The sequence below is a fragment of the Colobus angolensis genome, unplaced genomic scaffold (genome assembly GCF_000951035.1).
Source record: "Colobus angolensis palliatus isolate OR3802 unplaced genomic scaffold, Cang.pa_1.0 Scaffold225, whole genome shotgun sequence".
NCBI classification, from domain to species: Eukaryota; Metazoa; Chordata; class Mammalia; order Primates; family Cercopithecidae; genus Colobus; species Colobus angolensis.
In genome coordinates this window covers 5,647,514-5,663,798 of record NW_012115433.1, presented here as the reverse complement: position 1 = coordinate 5,663,798, position 16,285 = coordinate 5,647,514, and the positions used below count along the sequence as shown (strand labels likewise).

General features: G+C 34.4%; 1 protein-coding gene across 1 annotated transcript in view; it reads right to left on the bottom strand.

Moving 5' to 3' along the window:
* The window catches only part of DOK6 (docking protein 6), a 424,659-nt gene that overhangs the window by 231,571 nt on the left and 176,803 nt on the right, over positions 1-16,285 (bottom strand). The window contains exon 3 of the mRNA XM_011944081.1: positions 10,175-10,289. Coding sequence (XP_011799471.1) covers positions 10,175-10,289 — 115 coding nt within the window. The remainder of the gene's footprint in view (positions 1-10,174; positions 10,290-16,285) is intronic.

The following is a 16,285-nucleotide window of genomic DNA, read 5'->3' as shown; positions in this document are numbered from 1 at the left end:
TACTGTTTTCTATAAGAGCTGCATCAATTTGCATTTCCATTGTTAATACACTAGGGTTCCAATTTCTCCATATTTTTGCCGACACTTGTCGTCTTATCTTTTATTTTTTGTAATAGCCATCCTGGCAGGTTTCATTTACATTTTCATAATATTCATTATGATTTTGCTCTACATTTTTATAATGATTTGTTATGTTTAGAGCACCTTTCATACACCTGTTGACCATCTGTATGTCTTCTTTGGAAAGATGTTTATTCTGTTTTTGAATTGGATAATTTAGTTATTTGCTATTGAGATGTACGCATGCCTAATATATTCTGGAAACTAACTGCTAATCAGGTAGTTAGCAAGTATTTTTTCCCATTCTGTAGACTGCCTTTTCATTCTGTTGCTATCTTTCTTCACTGTTTAGAAGCTTTTTAGTTTGAGACAATTTCCAGTCACCTATTTTTGCTTTTGTTATCTGAGCTTTCTGTGTTATAGCCATGAAATCATTTTTCTAGACCAAGGAGATAAAATTTTCCCCTATGTTTTCTTCTAGGAGTTTTACAATAGCACCATAAAGAATAAAATACTTAAGAAATAAACTTAACTAAAAGTTAAGTGAAAGTTTTTTTTTCTTTTTCTTTTCTTTTTTTTTTTTTTTTGTTGAGATAGTCTTGCTCTGTTGCCCAGGCTAGAGTGCAGTGGTGCCATCTCAGCTCACTGCAATCTCCACCTCCCAGGTTCAAGCGATTCACCTGCCTCAGCCTCCTGAGTAGCTGGAATTATAAGTGCCTGCCACTGTGCCCAGCTAATTTTTGTACTTTTAGTAGAGACGGGGTTTCACCATGTTGGCCAGACTAGTCTCGAATTCCTGACCTTGGGATCCACCTGCCTCAGCCTCCCAAATTTGTATGCTTTAAAACACAAACATTTATGAAAGAAATTCAAAAAGATACAAACAAATGGAAAAACATCTATTGCTCATGGATTTGAAGAATTAATATTGGTAAAATGTCATCCTACCCAAAACAATCCACAGATTCAATGCAAACTGTATCAAAATTTCAATGACTTTTCTTTTTTTACAAAAATAAAACATTCTATAATTCATATGGAACCACAAAAGACTGTGAATATCCAAATCAATCTCGAGAAACAGGAATAAAGCTGGAGGTATCACATTTCCTGATTTCAAATATATTACAAGGTTACCATAATCAAAACAGTGTAATACTGGTAAGAAGGCAGACATATAGACCTATGACCCAGAATAGAGAGCCCAGAAATGAATCCACACATATATAGTCAACAGGGGTACCAAGAACACATAGTGGGCAAAGGATAAGCTATTCAACAAATAGTGTTGGAAAATTGGAAATCCACGTAGAAAAAATGAAATTGGACCCTTATCTTACACTATATCCAAACATCAAATCAAAATAGATTAAAGGCTTAGTTGTAAGATTTCAAATAAATTTATAACTTGAACTGAGGGTTCCTTTTAATCTTGGGTTTATTCTCATTATTATTTTGATTTTTTATATCTCTAACTATTTTACAATTTAAGTCTTCTTAAAAACAATTTTGCCATCTGTGTTTATAAAAATGTGAATTGTCTAGTCATAATCTTTGCATAACTGTAATTGTTAACATTTCCTCCTTGCCACTTTATAAGAGTTTTTTTCACATTGTAGTTTTTAACATTTTATCTGTTACCTGCATTTCCAAAATTCTTCTAAAACTAATTTGTGTAGTGACTCTGCTTGTGAATCCTTTGCTGTAGGAGAGCTGTTTGACTTTTTAGGCTCAGATACATCAGTCATGTTTTAGAGTTTTGGAGCTTCTGTCTTTATAAAGAAGGTCTCTACAATCCCTAGATTAAGCACACAGTTTTCCAAATTTTCTTTGAAATGTTTTTAGACTTTAACATATTGTCTTTTGGTTATTCATAGATATTATTCCATATAAATTTTAAATAATTTTCCCTAATCTAAAAGCAAAATTTTGTTGACATCCAAGTAGGAACTATATTAAAATGCACTATTAACATCGGAGAAGTTTATATTTTAATACTGTGTTTTGGGAGAAGTTTATATTTTAATATTGTGTTTTGGGAGAAGTTTGTATTTTAATATTATGTTTTTATATCCAAGGAAACGATCTGTTTTATGTTTATAAATAAGGCTTGTTATTTTTCTTTATATAGTAATTAAATCCCTCCTGAATATTTACCTTTTTCCTGCTATTGTATATTACTGTAGCTTTTTGTTAATTTTTAAATTTAAAGTTAAAAGTATATTAAAACAGAATAATATCAGATGTTACTATGCTGGCCTCATAAAATAAAGTAGATCATCTTCCTTTTTTATGACTTTTTACGTTTCAAAGGCAACAAAGTAGATCAAGTGTGCCTACCAGGTAACTGCCCACTCCCCCTGGAGGTAAGGGGGTTGGCTTGTTTGCTGCTTGTTGCAATACCTGCTGGTTGTTTAAAAAGTGCCTAGTTTCTGGTTCTAGGTTCTGCAACTGTGACCCCCACTGCATGTGCAGGCATCCATCTGGGCTAATCACATTGCCTCTTTCAGACTTGGGGAAAAGAAATTCTTTTCGCTGACCCAGGAATCTTTTGTTATGTGCTGGGATTCATGAAAGAGTAACACATAAAACCATCCGTGGTTAAATTTACTCTTAAGTATTTTATTTTTTAAACACAATTTAGATAGACAGACTTATTTTTAAAAATTTCCTTTTTGAAGGAGGCTGAGGCAGAGAATTGCTTGAACCTGGGAGGCGGAGGTTGCAGTGGGCCAAGATTGTGCGACTGCACTCCAGCAGCCTGGGCAACAGAGAGAGACTCCGTTTCAAAAAAGAAAGAAAAAAAAAGCAAAAAGGAAAAAAAATTCCTTTTTGAATCATTTGTTGTTAGTGTACATAAGTGTTACTGATTTTTATATGTTGATCTTGTATCCTGCATCTTCACTGAATTCGTTTATTTGCCCTAACAGTTTTTAAATGGAGCCCTTAGGGTTTCTACACATAGGATTGTGTCATCTGCAAACAGGGGTAATTCTAATTTGGACATCTTTTGTTTCTTTTTCTTGTCTAATTTCTCTGCGCAGGACTTAACGGTGCTATGTTCAATAGAAGTGGCAAGGGTAGGCCGGGCGCCGTGGCTCAAGCCTGTAATCCCAGCACTTTGGGAGGCCGAGACGGGTGGATCACGAGGTCAGGAGATCGAGACCATCCTGGCTAACACGGTGAAACCCCGTCTCTACTAAAAAATACAAAAAACTAGCCGGGCGAGGTGGCGGCGCCTGTAGTCCCAGCTACTCCGGAGGCTGAGCCAGGAGAATGGCGTGAACCTGGGAGGTGGAGCTTGCAGTGAGCTGAGATCCGGCCACTGCACTCCAGCCTGGGCGACAGAGCCAGACTCTGTCTCCAAAAAAAAAAAAAAAAAAAAAGAAGTGGCAAGGGTGAGTATCCTTGCCTTGTACCAGATCTTTGAGAAAAAGCTTTCAGTTCTTCATGGATTATGATGTTAGTTGTGGGCTTTTCACAAGTGGCCATTATTCTGTTGAAGTTTGTTCCTTTTATATGTATTTTATTGAGAGTTGTCTTTCTTTCCATATAATTTTAGAACTCCTTGGGCATTTTATTGATTGATTGATTGATTGATTGAGATGGAGTTTTGCTCTTCTTGCCCAGGCTGGAGTGCAGTGGCATGATCAGCTCACTGCAACCTCTGCCTCCTGGGTTCAAGCAATTATCCTGCCTCAGCCTCCCAAGTAGCTGGGACTACAGGTGTGTGCCACCATGCCCGGCTAATTTTTTGTATTTTAGTAGAGATGGGTTTCACTGTGTTGCCCGGGATGGTCTTGAACTCCTGACGTCAGGTAATTTGCCTGCCTCGGCCTCCCAAAATGCTGGGATTACAGGTGGTGAGCCACTGTACCCGGTCGGGATTTTTTAAATAAAAACAATTATGTCGCCTTCAAAAAACGGGCAGTTATATTCATTGCTTTGCAATCTGTATGTCTTTTATTTCTCTTTCTTGCCTTACTGTGATAGCAGAGCTTCCAGAACTGTCTTGCACAGCACGGAGGAGAGCAGGAAAGCTTTCTGTCTTCCCAGTCTATGGAGAAAGCATCGGTTTTTATCTTAAGTGTGATGTAGCCATAGGTTTCTGCAGATATTCTTTATCAAGTTGAGGAAGTTCCCATCTATTCTTTGTCTTCTCATAGTTTTTATCATGCACATCTTTGAATATTGTCAAATACTTTCTGTGACAATATAATATACTTTTTATTCTTTAGATTATTAGTGGGATTATTTTCAGAATATTGAAAATTATACTACCTTTTATTGTTGTTACATTTCAAGTCATCCACCAGAAAAAAAAGTGATGTTTTAACTTTTATCCTAGACTTAGTAATACTTTGTGCTTAAGGAGAGACCTCAAGGAAAAGACAGCATATGACTGTCATCTATGTTAAGTGAATATATGTTTGGTAATTAGCATCAGGACTCAGGTGAAAACTTGTGCGGGTGACCTAGTTGTTAAGAGCATGTGCTGAGGTTCAGAGTACCTCTGTTTCTTCTTTGGTTAAAGGGACAGGACAGTTTGCATGAGGCTGCAGGGAGGACTTTTTGCATTAATACATTTCCTACTCTTATTGCAGAACTACAGAAAGGTTTCAGTAAAACTACTGTCACTTCTTATCATTTTGTACGTTTAAGCTTTTAAAAATGACAAATACTTCCTGAATGCTGCAAAATGATTTGATCTCAGCTGATTCTGAAACACACACACAGACACACACACACACACACACACACACACACACACACACACACGCGCGCAAAGAGATCTCTCCCAACAGGGGTCTCATAAAACTACAAGGAGTTTTTGAAATTTTCTATCCTGAGGCCATGGTTCAGACATTCTCTCCGACAAGTGACACTCTTACGAAACTAGAAAGTGGATTTCTTCAGACTTCACCACTGCACAATGTACCCACATAACAAAACTGCACTTGTAGCCTCAAATTTATACAAATAAAATGAAAGTGGATTTCTTGTTATCACTTGGCAATTCTTTTGAATATTTAATAATCTACACAATATCTATTTGACACAGCATTTTCTTGGAGAATAAAATTTTATTAACAGATATAAACTACTGTAGCTTAACATTTATCTAAAAATAATTTTCATTACAAAGTAATAAACTTTCTTGTTTATGATTTTCACGTTCTTTTTTATCCCGTTCAGCATGTGTCATGAAGTTGAGACAATTAAAAATCTTGCCATTATTTCTCAAACACTTCAACTACTAGTTTCAAGCAGACTTAGATCTATACATAAAAAGTAGTTTTAAAAAAGAAATAATACTTTCAAGTTGGTCATATTTAAAGTAGTTGAAAACCATTTGTTAGAAATTCAAATAAAAGCATTCTTCTATATTAACATTTGTATCTAACTTCAGCCACGTTGTCAGGAAATTCTTCTCTGGGAAGTTAAGAACATTTTATCCTAATGAAGAGCCCTACATTTCCCAAAAATCTTACACGAACCATAAAACCAACATTAAGAAACCTTCACATGTCAGACTTTTGCGTGTGAAATTCAGACATGAGAAGAAACAGTCTTTGTTAGCAAGAGGATTCTGTGTGTTCAAAATTTTTTATAAAACAGAATAGAACCTTGTCTTTTGCGGTTATACTAATCCTAGTTCCTTAATTAGTATGCCAAATAAGCCATTTTTCCCCACTGGTAATTGATAATGGGAAAGTTCAAAGTTAGAAATACAGAAAGTATCTGTTTATATTAAAAATAATTGCAGTGTTCAGTTTAAATTATGGATTCGAATTCTCACTGTGATTTATTGAGACCACTACTTGTCATTTTCAATTAAGAATGCTATTAATGACCCTAATTTGATGCTTATATTTTGAGATTATCCTAGTTAAAATAAAATTATGATCCTATTTCTTTATAAATGTTTTTCACTGAGAATAAATTGTATAATAACTAAATATTCAAAATAGTTTCCCTAAAGTTAGGCTTCACAAATACATGCATTTTAATTTCAACTTTTTGACTCAACAAGAACCGAGTAAAGCTTTCTACAGATGTCTATATTTTAGGGTATCTAGAAATCTATGTAAGAGACACTAACATGGTAGTAATAGCTGTGATGAGCAGATTCTGGTATAGGTTTTACATGATGTATAGACTGGTAACAAATGTCCACAGGGCACTCTGTAAGGCAGGATGGCAGAATTGTAGGGTTAGGGCCTCAGGGGTAGGTTTTTGCACTATGAAATCAGTGTCAAAAGGTAAGCCATCTTGTAACCTTTCCATTTGTCCTGCAGATGTGTGGTAAGCTCGCACGGTAGCATTTCAGAGAAAACCAAGTAGGGCCTCGATAATTATTTCAAAGTTAGCAATAAAACAGTATTCTAAAATGACCCTGAAGGGGGAGTGCTCAGTTCACTCAAAGAACATGTGGTAGGCTCAGCCTTCTGCTGAATCACCTATATTGAAAGATGGGACCCTCACAATACAACTCTAAGTCTGGTTCTTCATTATTGTTCATGACACTAGGTAAACATCTAACATTTCCTCTCAAGCCACTGAACAGTGGCAATGATTTTAGTATTGTCATTTCCGTTGTTAAGAAATAATGAATATCACTTCATCATTCTGAAAGCATTCTATAATAGGATGGTGTAAGAGTTTAGTTTTTCAAACAGCAGTTATTGTAAGATGTAATTTTTCTTTACTAATTTTTAATATATCCTTGATAATACACTAGATTTCTATTATACTTGAATCTACTCTAGTTCATTGATATATTTTTATTCACTTCCACATTATTTTTAAACAAAAAATATCTCATTTTGGTATAGTTTTAGATTTAAAGAAGATTGCAAAAGTAATACTGAGTTCCTATATAGCCTATACCTATCTTCTCCTATTAGTAACATCTTACATTAGTATAGTACATTTGTTAAAATTAATGAATTAGTATTGATAAACTTTTACTAACTATTCACCAAAATTTATTAAATTTTCCTTAGTTTTTACTTAGTGTCCTTTTTTGGTTTCAAGATCTCATCAAGATACCATATTACATTTATTCATCATGCCTTCTTAGCTCCCTCTTGGTTGGGACAGTTTTCCAGGCTTTCCTTGTTTGTAATGACCTTGAAAGTTTTGATCCAGCCTGGGCAGGTATTTGCGGAATACAATACCTGTGGAATACAAATTTTGTGGAATACAAATACCCATTCCTTCATCAGGATGTGTCTGATGTTATTCTCATGGGTTTATAGGTTGTTAGGATGAAGACCACAGAGGTAAAGTGCTATTTTTGATCACATCATATCAAGGGTAGATTCTCTCAACATGATTTATCATTGTTGATCTTCACTTTGGTCACCTGGCTGAGGCAGTGTCTGTCAGTTTTCTCCACCATAAAGTTGTTTTCTCCGGTCCCTTTCTATCCTATTCTCCTAGAGACGAAGTCACTATGAACATCCCCCATTTAAGGCACAGGGAGTCATGCTCCACCTCCTGCGGATACAGCATCTACATAAATTATTTGTCATTTCCTGCATGGGATATTTTTCTGTACTCTCGTATGTATTTATTCATCAATCATTGCTAAAGCATGGACTCATAAATGTTCATTTATAATTTGGGTTATAATCCTTTGCTACTTTATTTTATCACTCAAATTGTTCCATCTTTGGCCACTGGGAACTCCTGTGTCCCTCAGACATACAGCAGCATTTTTGCGGTGCTTCCTTCCTTTCTGGCACTACAAGATGCTACAAGATGCTCTGGGCTCATCTTGTGTATTTCATGCCCCAGTTCTAGAATCTACCATTTCGCCAAGAAACACTGGTTCCTGTTACTAAGAACCAAGAAAGATTTGGATGCTAGATGTACTTGGGAGTTTTATTTTAAAATTCTAAATCTTTATGGCCTTTAAATAAAAATTTAAATGCTTTTGTTAAGGCAACCCAGTAGGGAGAATGTTTTGTTTGCACAGAGCCTTGTGTAATGATGAGGACTCTGACTGTAGCACCTGGTCAGGAGTAGGGCACTGCCCTATTATCACACTCACTGTCTGGAACACCCTGGTCCTCTGTTGTGCATAGACCAACAAAGTTCAACAAATCATACTTCAAAATTTCCAGATAGTATATAAACACAAGTACAGCTGAATTTCAATTATGTTTATATGAGTTTCTGAATGAATAATATCAGTATCTTATACAGACTGACATTTATAAACTAAGAACTTGAGATGATGGGACACAGAACTCAAATGTACTATTCAGATAATACACCTTTTCTATTAAAATAATACACCTTTTCTATTAAAATGCTCTTAAGTATCAGGATGTAAACCAGAGCTTTGCTTTCAATTGGGCCATTGGTATATATTCTGTGATCTATGAGGGCAAGGACATTCAGGTGATACCAGGATAAATGAGATAGAAAAGAGTCATGGAGAAGCAAAGATATTTAGACAAAATTTTAGGAATGTATATTTACTGTAACTTCCAAGAATATAGAAATTTGAAAAGGCATAATCCTGTACGCTTTATTATAATCTCAAGCCTAGTTTATTTTAAAACCTATAGAAAGTTAAATGGAGAGTAGATTATAATGATGTAAATCAGAAAAGCCATCTGTATAAATACATAAAATTGCATTAAATGATTTTCTACTGTAGTATGGGATACAAGATTGTAATCAGATGGAAAGGAGCAATATATTGAATGATTATGTTATTAACTGAACATGAATTTTAGGTCAATATCTTTCCAAACACAACATAAGATTTTCACATAAAGAAATATAACCAAATATCATTCTTTAACAAATCAATAGGCTCCAGTATTTCCTGTACATTCACAATATTGCTCACTACAATTTGAAAATGTAAAGTAATTGGGAAAATTAGAAATTTAAATATTAAACATTACCTTTTAGTTATTTTAAATACCAGTTTTAATATGAAAGACTAGGAGCCCAGAAGAAAATAAAGTGGTTTACCAGTTTTAAGACAGTGGACGGGAAGGCAGAAAAATCATTGGATGATATTATATTATTACCAGCAAGGCTGGGACAGGGTGTATTACAAAACGGGAATTTATATCAATTAACAGGCTTCTGTGCAACTCCAAAATGTCGATTTTAAATGATGAAATGAGGTCAGATTGCAAGTGAAGAGAAATATGTCAGGACAGATGGATAAAGGCATGCAAGAAAAGAGGAACACTGAGATAAATTCCAGTTCAGTTTAGCCATACTAAGATAAGGTCGGTGAGAGGTGTGAGCAATTTCAGTTAGGCAAAGGGACATTATCAGTTTTAGAATAATATAACCTGGTATTAACGACATCCATAAACAAAGTATACAAAACTAGAAGGACCATTTTACTTTTTAAAAATACTGAATAAAATTTCCCCTAAAGACCTAATCATTAGTTTAAGTTCACATCTTGCAAACCCTTGGTACTTTCTGCTAACATCCATTATAAAACAAATGCACCAGTGCATTGAGCAAAATCTTTAAAAAGTGATAAGCCAACTAATATATTACACACCGTAAGGATTCCAATATGAAAAATACTGCAAGTTCAAACTATAAACTGCCTTGTGTCTCAATAATGTCAGAGTGCTTTATGAACCAAGATGCTAAAATTCAATCTGAAATGTATTTACTTGCAGTACTGACAATCCATGAAAGCAACAAATAGCTCAAAGTTCTGTTTTGTGCTGTCTGGGGACTGGGGCTTTGCTCTGCCATACTTTTGCACAGCACCCTGATTCCTGCCCTACCAAATGCCTGGAGACACACTGGGCAAGAACCAGAATATTGGTCATACACCCGAACAATACCTGCCAGGTATTGTTTACTTAATTCTCAAAACTTGAATGGAAACCCCAACAGGCAGACCACCTGGGAGCCAAATCCAGACACAGACATGTAACAACAGGCCCCAAATCATCGGTGGATATCAACATGTTGAGCTTCTGAATGAAGTCTTCTACAGCACATTCTCATTACAGTAGGCCATCCTGTTCAATAGTGTTTCTTAATCCGCCTGGGCCACTGTCTCATAAGCAGCTCAATTTCCTCAAGGGGTAGATGGCCAATAACAGCTTACCTGACTCACAGGCAAATGTCTTCGACGTTTCATCGTGAAAGATAATTGCCACCGCATGCTTCTTTGTCTCTCGGGGCAGTCTGGTTATATTTTTGATATTGTGCAGTTCAGTTACCTTGAAAGAAAAAATATTTTTAACTTAGTATACAGTATGTATGCTATATGTTGGAGTGCTGAAACATTAAGTTATCACAGTCTTACATGGATTTCCATTGAATATTTGTAATCATTTTAAATTGACTTTAGCCAAAACCAGTGAAGAACAAAACAAAATGTCTTCTATTATGCCCTTAACTTTGGTCACAGACTATATTGTTTGCTGCATTTTGAAATGATCTACATATTATGTAGAAGGGTTCTACGGACTTTGCGCTTTTATTAAAAGTATATACCTGGCAAATAATAGCAGTTGTGGTATACAGAGGATTCTCATTAAATATCTGCAGAATATTGGTTGTATTTAATATCTCCCCTCTCTTAATTCTCACCTATTCAAATTTCCTGTAGGCTTATGGTCCTGAGGTAACTGACACATGTCTGTCAACAAAGTGACTGGAAAGCAAGTGCATTGCTCCAAAAGTTATATTTTAGAGCAACAGACTTGCTCTCCAGAAAAATGCTCATAGTGTTCACAGACCCATATGCCACTTCTCCCACCAAAGCCCATATAAGATAGATGCACCCAGGTTAACAACTCTTTATTTATTGGGCAATTAATAAATATCTGCTAGCCTTATGTATTTTGGATGTTGACTCCTTATTGGTACAAGTTCTGCTACAACTTGTGCATCTTTAATTTTCTCAACAGTCAACAGAAACAAATGTATGTTTCCTCAACAACTCTGCAAACACAACATTGCAATAATATTCAATGAGTTAATTTTTAAAAATCTACTTTTCAAGGTGCTGAATTTTTTTCTTCTCATTTATAAGATTTCTTATTTCTAGATCCATACCGTTAACAGAAAGAAGACAGGATTAACTAGCATGGTAAACAGCAAATTAATACCCTCTTTTATGATAACCTATGATATTATATCTATCATTATATTATATAATAAATTCATTACCTTTTGACTATGCTTTAATTTCTCTTCTCCAAATGTAGAATTTTCACAGGATATAACTAGCTTTTTCAAGGCTATTTTGCTGATTGTTTTTATAAACACAATAATTAAACACATGCATATTTTTATACATATTTGCATATTATAGTTATATAATCTAATATATAATACAAATATCAATATTTAATATTCCTTAGGATCTATTTTTCTAAGAAAATAATATTTTATTATCTCTAACATTAAATGTGCTTAGTACTTAGCAAGCATTTATACCTCTATTTAACATGACACTATGTAAACTAGACTAAGATCCCCAACAAAAACACACGAAAAAACTAAAAATCACAGGCAAGGAATCTATAATGTGGATGGAAATGAGCAAGTAGATATGTTGGAATGGAGACTGCAGAGAGTGGCTGAAAGTCACTTGTCAAGGAAAATCACCCAAGTCACTAGGTATTTTTTAAAGTTACAGTTGATCGTCTTTATTTGTGGTTTCTATATTTGTGAATTCACCTACTGCAAAAATGTATTTACAACCCCAAAATAAATAGGCATGGCACATCTGTGGTCATTTGTAGACATGTGCATGTGCAGAGAGGTGAAAATTTTGAGTCTCCAGATGTGCACGCTTCCAGCTGAGGTTGAGTAGGTGATGCTGTGTCTTAATGTGTTCGTGGTCATACTGTAGACACATGTCATTTTCATGCTCTGCTTAGAGCCGTGGCTTTTGCATTTTTGTGATTTTTCTTGTTGACTTCCCTTTTAAAAATGGCTCCCCAAATGCAGTGCTAGCTGTCTAGTGTTCCTAAGTTAAAGAGGACTGTGATACCCCTTATGGAGAAAACATATGTGTTAGATAAGCTTTATTGAGCATGAGTTACAGTGCTGTTTGCCCTAATTTCATTGTTAGTAATCAGATATCTTTAAAGAGCAACAATAAAACAAGGTAATATAATGATCAGTTAACGAAAGTGTTGTGATTAGAGGTCATTAATTCATTCACGGTTTGCAACTCAATGTTTGCAGAGGTTTTATAGACCATAACTACAATGAATTATGAAAATCAACTATATGCCTTAGAGATTGTTTTAGGGTTTACCATAAATATTTTAACGTATCAGAATTAGCTTTAGATTGATATTAATTTTGTGCCAGTGAAATATAGATATCTCATATCTACATAGCTTTTCCCTTATTGCAATATTATTTTTATACATATTACATCTATTAATATAAATGTTACAAACCCAACATTACATTATATTTATAATTTTAATTAATTTATAAAATTTTTATCTTTTAAAGAAGCTGAGAGAAGAAAGGAGACCAAGTGTATATTTATTGCTTTTTTACATTAACATTTTCTTTATCATTTCTGGATCTTTTCTTTTGTTCCTATTGACTTGAGTTACTATCTGAAGTCATTTCCGTAGTCCAATACAGCTTTGCTCCCACCACCTCCTTTGTGTTGCTATTGGTAAATATATTAGAACTCTATGTTATAGGCCTAAAAGTACATTATATACATATTGTTTTATGTAATTGCCTTTTAAGTCAGTTCGGAGGGAAAAATATGCATTTATATTGTCTTTTATAATTACTTTACTGATACTGTTTTTTGATATGGTTGGGCTGGGATCACTTAGTATTTCTTGTAAGGTACATCTGTGAGTTTTAGTCTGTCTCACGATACCTTTATTTCATCTTATTTTTTGAAGAATACAAGATTCTTTGTGGATGTGTTTTTTTTTTCTTCTTTTTTCCCTTTAAGCACTTTGAATATACATTCCACTGCCTTCCAGTCTACAATGTTTTTAGTGAGAAGTCAGATGTTAATCTTATTGGGGTTCCTTTGTAAGTGAAGAGCAGTTTTTCTTTTGCTACTTTCAAGATACTCCATTAGTCTTTGTCTTTCAGTATTTTTACTATGACATGCCTGATGGTATATCACTTTGCATTTATCCTACTTTGAGTTAATTGAGCTTCTGGATGTGGAATGATAGTGGTTTAATCAGGACTCCCTTTCACTCTTTCTTTCCATGACCACACCCAATTATTTAGTTCCACTACTTGCAGGCCGATGTCTTTATTTTTAAAAAAAATATCCTGTGGGCATATATCACTTCACATATTGTGCCAATCCATTTTGGGATCTTTTAAAGTGATAGTTCCTGAGGTCATTGTTTGACATTGGTACTAAATCCAGATGGGCTCCTCCCAGCTGTCTATGTTCCAGGTCCTGTCCAGCAAACTTGCTGACCTACAGTTGAGCTTGTATCTCTCATATACCTATCATTTTCTTCCAATTGCTATCACAACCTCTGTGCTTTTGTATAGTGTCCATATGCTTAAACTTTTCCACACCCTGTTGAAAATGAAGTCAGGTGTTTTTGGAAAGAGATTGAGAACTCTGTCTTATGGTCAGCTTTATTCTTCTGGGGCAAAAATCGCTAAACCTTTTGTCTTAGTTAGGCTTTTCTGGAGAAACAGAATCAGTAGTAGGGGTCTTCAAAAGGTTCATAGAAAATGCATATTATGAAAAAATATGCATGGATTAAAAATTTTTTGCACCAAAATAAATTAATTATCTTATAACTCATAAATTCACATAAACTCATCAACTCTTGTTATAGCGTATCTAAGTAGACTCTAGTTTGAGGCACTAAGAAGGCTAAGACATCAGTTTGAAAAGGACTCCTATCAGAGCAACATGAATTCTGCTAAAATTGAAGCAAAGACAAACATCAAACTTAGGGCAAAGCTTGAGGGGAAGAATGATGAAATTATTGATGCTTCACAAAAAGTTTATGGGAAACAATGTCCAAAGAAATCAGCAGCTTACAAATAAATAAGTCAACTGAAGAAGAGACAAGATGATGTTGAAGATGAAGCCCTCAGTAGCAGATCATCCACATCAATTTTTGAGGGAAAAAAATCAATTAATGGCAGAACAATAGCCAAAACCACAGACATCTCAATTGGTTCAGCTTATACAAGTCTGACAGAAAAATTAAAGTTGAACAAATTTTCCACTCAATGGATGCCAAAACTGTTGTGCTTAGATTAGCTGCACAATTGTTTTTCTAATTCTGTGAAAAATGACATCGGTAATTTGATAGGGATTGCACTGAACCTGTAGATTGCTCTGGGTAGTATGGTCATTTTAACAATTAAGTTTTCCAATCCGTTAACATGGTGTGGCTTTGCATTTGTTCAATTCTTTCATTAGTGTTTTGCTGTTTTCCTTGTAGAGGTCTTTCACCTCCTTGGTTAAATTTGTTCCTAGATATTTTATTTTATTTTTTGAGATACTGTAAATGAGATCGCCTTCTTGATCTCTTTTTTAATGGTTCATTATTGGTGTGTAGAAATGCCACTTCTTTTTGTATGTTGATTTTGTACCCTGCAACTTTACTGAATGTATCAAATCTAAATCCACTTTGGTAGAGTCTTTAGGTTTTTCTTTTTCTATTTTTTTTTAACATGTAAGAGAGTATCACTATATTACTATATTATTCTTGAACTCCTGGCATCAAGTGATCCTCCTGCCTCACCCTCCCAAAGTGCTAGGATTGCAGGTGTGATCCACTGTGTGAGGCCAAAATATACATTTTTCAGAATATAAGATCATCTCATCTGCAGAGAGGGACAATTTGACTTCTTCTTTTCCAATCTGGATGCCTTTTATTTCTTTTCTTTTTTTTTTTTCCTGTTTGCTCTGGCTAGGACTTCTACTGCTATGTAGAATAGGAGGGGTGAAAGTAGGTTTTCTTTGGTTTTGTATCAGAGAGGAAAGGCTTTAGGTTAGAAATTAATATATCTGTTATTTATATTTGTTTTCTCCCTACTTGTAATTATCTCATTTAAAATTATCTTAAAAAATTAAAATGTGTAATATGAGTGATTTTAAGTAAAATAGGTTTGCTTATATATATATATACATATATTTGTATATGCAGGTATCTGTGTGTGTGTATATGTGCATGTATGTATGTGTGTACATGTATGTGTATACAATTTGCTATCTGTCCATCCATCTATCTGAAAATATTCATTTTCCCCTTCAGAAAAAATAAAAATAAAAACCAGTGTCTTATAGCTTCTGAGAATTAATACCCTGGAGAAAATAAGAAGATTTTTAAGACGAGTGATTCACATATTGTATTTTAAGCACATTAAAGCGTGTTCTGAAATAAAGCTTAAGTGACATTTAAAACAAATTTCATTAAAACAAAATTGAAGTTATGTTTGAAAAGATATACTATTTTCAAATGCTACTAATTTTACCTGAACAAAGGATCTTCATGAAAATTATGTGTTGCTTAATAATTTACATCAAAAGGTAAACGCAAGAATGATACACTGTTAAACTACATTACATATAATAGCTAGCTGTACCATATTATGAAAACATTTATAAATCTGAGAATCTTTTCCAAAGGTTTTTACTTGCAAACATAAAAGAATATTAGAACAGATACTGTGATTTCTATTTTTTGTCCTCTTATAATAAAAATTGACAAAATAAGCTAATGGGTAGCCTAGCAAAATGCAGCAAAACCCAGGGATTTTCTAACTTCAGTGCCTTAGGCAATCTGACAGATGATGTAGTTCAAATGAAGTGTTTGCTCTTCTGTAAAATGCAGACAGCTTCTTCAAGCCCACATAGTTTTTAGAATAATGCAAGGTTTTTCATTGTTGATCAACAGGGTGATGTTATCCACTTCAGTGTGTACCCTAAGAAATTAAACAGATACCAGAAAAGAAAAAAATACTAATGAAGAGTATCAAATTCTACTTTTCTTTCTTTTCTTTTTTTTCTCTTAAGAGACAGGACCTTGTTCTGTGGCCCAGGCTGGCGTGAAGTGGTGAGATGATAGCTCACTGCAGCCTCAAACTCCTGGGTTCAAGCAATCCTCTTGCTTCAGCCTTCCAAGTAGCTAGGACTACAGGTGTGTGCCACCATGCCCAACTAATTTGTTTTTAATGTAAATTTTTCATCGTGGAATTTATTGATTTGGATGTGAACAACCTGAATTAT